This window comes from Carlito syrichta, unplaced genomic scaffold (assembly GCF_000164805.1).
Source record: "Carlito syrichta isolate Samal-C Ts95f unplaced genomic scaffold, Tarsius_syrichta-2.0.1 Scaffold316401, whole genome shotgun sequence".
NCBI classification, from domain to species: domain Eukaryota; kingdom Metazoa; phylum Chordata; class Mammalia; order Primates; family Tarsiidae; genus Carlito; species Carlito syrichta.
Window position 1 is genome coordinate 363,204 of NW_007260497.1, and position 5,606 is coordinate 368,809.

The following is a 5,606-nucleotide window of genomic DNA, read 5'->3' on the forward strand; positions in this document are numbered from 1 at the left end:
AAAAAAAAAAAAAAAAAGCTAGTCATGGTGGCACATGCCTGTGGTTCCAGTTACTTGGAGGGCTGAGGTGGAAGGATCACCAGAGTCTAGCAGGTCGAGGCTGTGGTGGCCGTTGAGTGTGCCTCTGCACTCCTGCCTGGCGACAGAGTGAGATTCCTACTCAAAGAAAAAAAAATCTAGGTAGTTTCTAGGTTTTGGCTATTATTATTTCTTTTTTTTTTAAATAATAATAATACATACTTAGTTACATACATTTTAGGAGGCCAGAAGTTATAGAAAACCATGAATCAATACATGTGAGATTTACATTGTTTCATCAGTTCAGGAAGGTAGGACATCTCAAAGTGGGGGCTTACGTGGATTCAGAGACTTCCTGACTCACAGTAACCAGTCTTTTATCTAAGGAATTTTGAAATCAGTAGAGGAGATGTCCTATTGAGATAAGGGGGAGGAGGAAATTTCAAGTTTCTTTTTTTTTTTTTGAGTTGGAGTCTCACTCTGTCGCCCAGACTGGAGTGCAGTGGTCACTTCCAGCCACCGCAGCCTCGACCTGCTGGGCTCCGGCCATCCTTCCGCCTCAGCCTTCCAAGTAGCTGGAATTACAGGCATGCGCTACCACGCCCAGCTGATTTTTTTTTTTTATTTATTGTAGAGATGAGGTCTCGCTGCCCAGGCGGATCTCGAACCCGCAGGCTCAGGCATTCCACTCACCTCAGCCTCCCAAAGGCGTGGGATTACAGGCTGAGCCACCGAGCCCAGCTCAAATTTCTTAATATGTAGATGAAACTTCATAGATGGCATACTTTAGAGAGAATAGGTTAAGTGCCTTAAAAGGTGTCCAGATCCTGGGAGTTCTTAAGAGACAGCTTTACAGAGTCATAAAGTACTTTGGTTTTCCTTCTTTATCTGTTATGTGATGTTATGCCAGAGTCAGGTTGGAAACCTCGTTGTAAAGGGAGAGTTAATAAAAAACCTGTCTTCCTAAACTCCTTAATTTGGAATTTGGCAAGGTAAAGAAAAAAGGTCACAGTTTAGTTCTTACTATGAACATTAGCATATAGGCTTTTTGTGAATTGCATTTTTTTTTCTTTTTTCGCCTCTATCACCACTTACATGATGTCGATTTAATTTTTATTTCCCTGAGATAATTGCTCAAGAGTGCAATTACTGGGTTATATGGTAATTTCATGTTTAGTTTTATAAGAAACAAATTGGCAAACTGTTTCCCAAAGTGACTGTACCATGTACATTCCCATGAGCAATGTGTGAATGATTCAGATTCTCTGCATCTTTGTCAGCCTTTTGTGTTGTCACTGTTTTTTTTAGCCATTCTGATAGGTTTGTTTTAAAAGGTCCCTTTTCAAGATTAAGATTGCCTGTATTCTGATTTAGAAGGACTTTGTTGGCTCTATATAGTCTCCTTACTCATGCATATTCTTAGGAACTCGAGGCTGCTATCCAGGAAGACACTAGCCTGGTCTCAGTCATGACTGTGAACAATGAAATTGGAGTGAAGCAGCCTATTGCAGAAATAGGTGTGTATCGTGAGTTAATCCTGATTCTTGTCCGTCGTGGGGTTGCATCTGAGGGAGCAGGGATAGACTGGGAGCTATAACACTTTATGAACTATAACACTCAGTGGCTCAACCTGTGATCCCAGCACTTTGGGAGGCCAAGGCGATTGGATTGCCTGAGCCCACATGTTTGAGACCAGCCTGGACAACTTGGTGAGACCTCGTCTCTACAATAAATAAAAAAATTAGCCGGGCATGGTAGTGTGCACCTGTAGAATTACTCAGAAGGCTGAGGCAGAAGAATTGCTCAGGTCGACGCTGGGGTGGCCATGAGTGTGCCACTGCCCTCCAACCTGGGCAATGGAGTGAGACTCCAACTCAAACAAAACAAAACAAAATAAAAAACACTTTATAGAGTGCAGTAAGGAAATCAAGGGAAAGAGCCTGAGTACCTTGTTCAGGACATCCTTTATGTTTGTCATTTTATTGCATTTGCTGCCAAAAACAACAAAAAAGCCTTTTACTGTGGTTCCAGCTTCTTGGAAGACTGAGTCAGAAGGATCACCTGAGCCCAGCAGGTGAAGGCTGTGGTGGCCGTAAGTGTGGTCACTGTACTCCAGCCTGGCCACTCCAGTGTCGACCTGAGCAATTCTTCTGCCTCAGCCTTCTGAGTAATTCTACAGGTGCATGCTACCACACCTGGCTAATTTTTTTTATTTATTGTAGAGACGAGGCCTCACCAATGGAATGAGACTCCAACTCAAAAAAAAAGGCTTTTTACCTTTGTGATGTGTAATCCCCACTAAGAGCTCACTCTGTAATCTCTTTAAGTATTAGCAAAAAGATGTTAAACTATTCATCTTTTTTTGTTTTGTTCTGAGTTGGGGTCTCACTGTGGCCCAGGCTGGAGAATGATGGCACATTCACGGCTCACCGCAGCCTCAACTTCCTGGGCTCGGGCAACCCTTCTACCTCAACCTCCCAAGTAGCTGGGCCTATAAGCAAAGGCCACCATGCCTGGCTAATTTTAAAAAAATGTTTTTTGCAGAATTGGGGTCTCACTATGTTGCCCATGCTGGTCTTAGACTCCTGGGCTCAAGTGATTCTCCTGCCTTAGTCTCCTAAAGTACTGGAATTACAGATGTGAGACATCATGCCTGGCCTTGCCTGGCCCTTTTTGGCTTGTATTTTATTCATTCATTCATTTATTCATCTTGAGTATGAGCCTCACTCTGTTACCCAGGCTGGAGTGCAGTGGCAGACTTCTGGCTACTGCGGTCTCCACCTCCTGGACTCAGGCAATCCTTCCCATTAGCTTTCCAAGTAGACTGAGCTAATTTTTTGACTTATTGTAGAGATGAGGTCCCACCAAGTTACTCAGGCTGGTCTTGAACCCATGGGCTCAGGCAGTCCTCTCGCCTCCACCTCCCAAATTGCTGGAATTACAGGCGTGATCCTCTGTCACTGTGCCTGGCCCTTTTCGTCTTTTAAATAAATAAGTATCTAAAGGGTAACCTAACATACTGAAAGGCTGTCGTTAATGAGGTGGTAGGAATCTTATGTACCTGAAGATCATGAATGTTTTGATTTGGTGCTTTGCCCTTTATCTTTTTTATTCTAGTAAAGGGAGGCTAGAGAGAGAGAGCAGAAGTATAAGGGGCAGAACAAGGGAAGGAAGGGGAAGAGGTGGGGAAGGGAGGATATTTACTAGATTATCAACAAAAATCATTTACTATGGGTAGAGAAAATTCATAGTATATTGTGGGACCACTGCCAAGTGACTTCCCAACATTGAGCTGTGGGTCTTCCCCTCTGTTGTTTCAGGGCGGATTTGCAGTTCCAGAAAGGTGTATTTCCATACTGATGCAGCCCAGGCTGTTGGAAAAATCCCACTTGATGTCAACGACATGAAAATTGATCTCATGAGTATCAGTGGTCACAAAATATATGGTCCGAAAGGTACCAGGCCTTCCTAGAGTTTCTCCTCTCTGTACCTTCCAGCAAGACCTTTTACAGATGTTCTTGGAGTCACTTGGGACTAGTCTCGCTCTCAGTAGAATCTGTACATTCGAAGTCCTTTGCAGAATGCAGTGTCAGCCGGGCTCGGTGGCTCAGCCTATAATCCCATGCTTTGGGAGGCTGAGGTGAGTGGATTGCCTGAGCCCGTGGGTTCAAGACCTGCCTGGGCAACTTGGCGAGACCTCATCTCTACAGTAAATCAAAAAATTAGCTGGGCGTGGTATTACATGCCTGTCGTTCTAGCTACTTGGAAGACTGAGGCGGAAGGATCGCTGGAGCCCAGCAGGTCGAGGCTGCGGTGACTGGGAGTGTGCCACTGCACTCCAGTCTGGGCAACACAGTGAGACTCCAGCTCAAAAAAAAAACAAAAAAAACAAAGAATGCAATTATCATTTAGCAATAGCCAAAAACATTTGCCTATTTGTAGATACTTAACAGTTACTATACAGCAGACCATTCCTTCTTGGTCCCTTTTAAACGTCTTTACAAGGCATCTAGATATTAACTTGGTTGACAAACTAGGGATTTCGTCAAATCAAATTTAGCTAGATGGGGTGAGCTATCTTCTATGCCTCACTATGATGTGCAAAGCAGTGTTCTTTGGTTCCTTCATTTCCAGTGTCTTCTTTTCATGTAGAGGAAGATTGTATGGGATTTTACTTCTCTTGGTCTCTATTCCTAGAAGACTTAGTAGTTCGTGTTCCTGTTAGTCTTTCAGTGAAACCCATTTATTCCCTATGGTTCTATTGGCATAAGAATGTTTTCAACCTGGGTGTGATGGCTTACGCCTGTAATCCTAGCATTTTGGGAGGCAGAGGCAAGAAGAGTGCCCAAGCTCAGGGGTTTGAGACCAGCCTGGACAAGTTTGCAAGACCTCATCTCTACAATGTATCAAAAAATTAGCTAGATTAGCTAGGCGTGGTGGCGCATGCCTGTAGTTCCTGCTACTTGGAAGATTGGGGTAGAAGGATTGCCTGAGTCCAGCAGGTCGAGGCCGTGGTGACTGTGAGCATGCCATTGCACTCCAGCCTGGGAAACAGAGTGAGACTCCAATTCAAAAAAAAAAAAAATGTTTTCAAGCTTAAGTTCTGTCTCTTTCCCTCAGCCCTTGGGAAGAGACTGATTGCCCTCTATTTTATGGAGGTACATATAAAAATAACCTCTCTGTCTCTCAAGTGAGGGCCTTTTTTTGGTTGATGTCTATGCCAGTACACCTTTATGTCTGCAGGATACATTATCTGGATGAATGTCCTGTGGAACCAAGTGTAATAGCTTCTGCAGTATGGAAGATAGCTTCTTCTAATGGTTTCCAGAGGTTGTAAAGAGTATTTTTGTGAACTATTATTTCAAAAAGCCCAACAGACATTCTATTTTTATTTAAATATATTATTGTAGATCTGTCTATTTTGATAAAACTAATGAACTCCTATTGATCAAAAGCTCTGATCAGCACTTAAGTGTGTACAGGTATCCCTCATTATTCAAACTCCTGCTATCCAAACCCCAGATCTAAATAAATTTAGATAATGTGGTATCCTTCACTGTCCAGATGTGATATCTGAGCACTCGCTCTTTGAATTTGGGAACTGCATTAGTGCAGGACATTTGAATTTTTTTTTTTTTTTTAGTTGGATCTCACTCTCACCCAGGCTGCAGTGCAGTGGCACGCCCACGGCCACCGCAACCTTGACCTGCTGGGCTCAGGTGATACTTCCACCTCAACCTTCCAAGTAACTGGAACTACAGGCACGGACCACCATGCCCAGCCTATTTATTGATTTATTGTATAGATGAGGTTTTGCCAAGTTGCCCAGGCTGGTCTTGAACCTGTGGGTTCAGGCAATCCTCTTACCTCGACCTCCCAAAGTAGTGGGATTATAGACGTGAGCCACTGTGCCTGTGCGAAATATTTCTTTTCTCTCCCGCGCCTTTGGGAGGCTGAGGTGAGTGGATTGCCTGAGCCCGCAGGTTTGAGACCCACCTGGGTAGACGAGACCTCATTTCTACAATAAGTCAAAAAATGAGCCAGGCGTGGTAGCGCGCGCCTGTAGTTCCAGCTACTTGGAAGGCTGA

At 43.9% G+C, this 5,606-nt stretch overlaps 1 protein-coding gene across 1 annotated transcript in view; it reads left to right on the top strand.

Annotated features, from left to right (window-relative positions):
* The window catches only part of NFS1 (NFS1, cysteine desulfurase), a 25,484-nt gene that overhangs the window by 11,777 nt on the left and 8,101 nt on the right, over nucleotides 1-5,606 (top strand). The window contains 4 exon segments of the mRNA XM_008074345.2: nucleotides 1,442-1,535; nucleotides 3,339-3,532; nucleotides 3,820-3,841; nucleotides 4,361-4,396. Coding sequence (XP_008072536.2) covers nucleotides 1,442-1,535; nucleotides 3,339-3,532; nucleotides 3,820-3,841; nucleotides 4,361-4,396 — 346 coding nt within the window.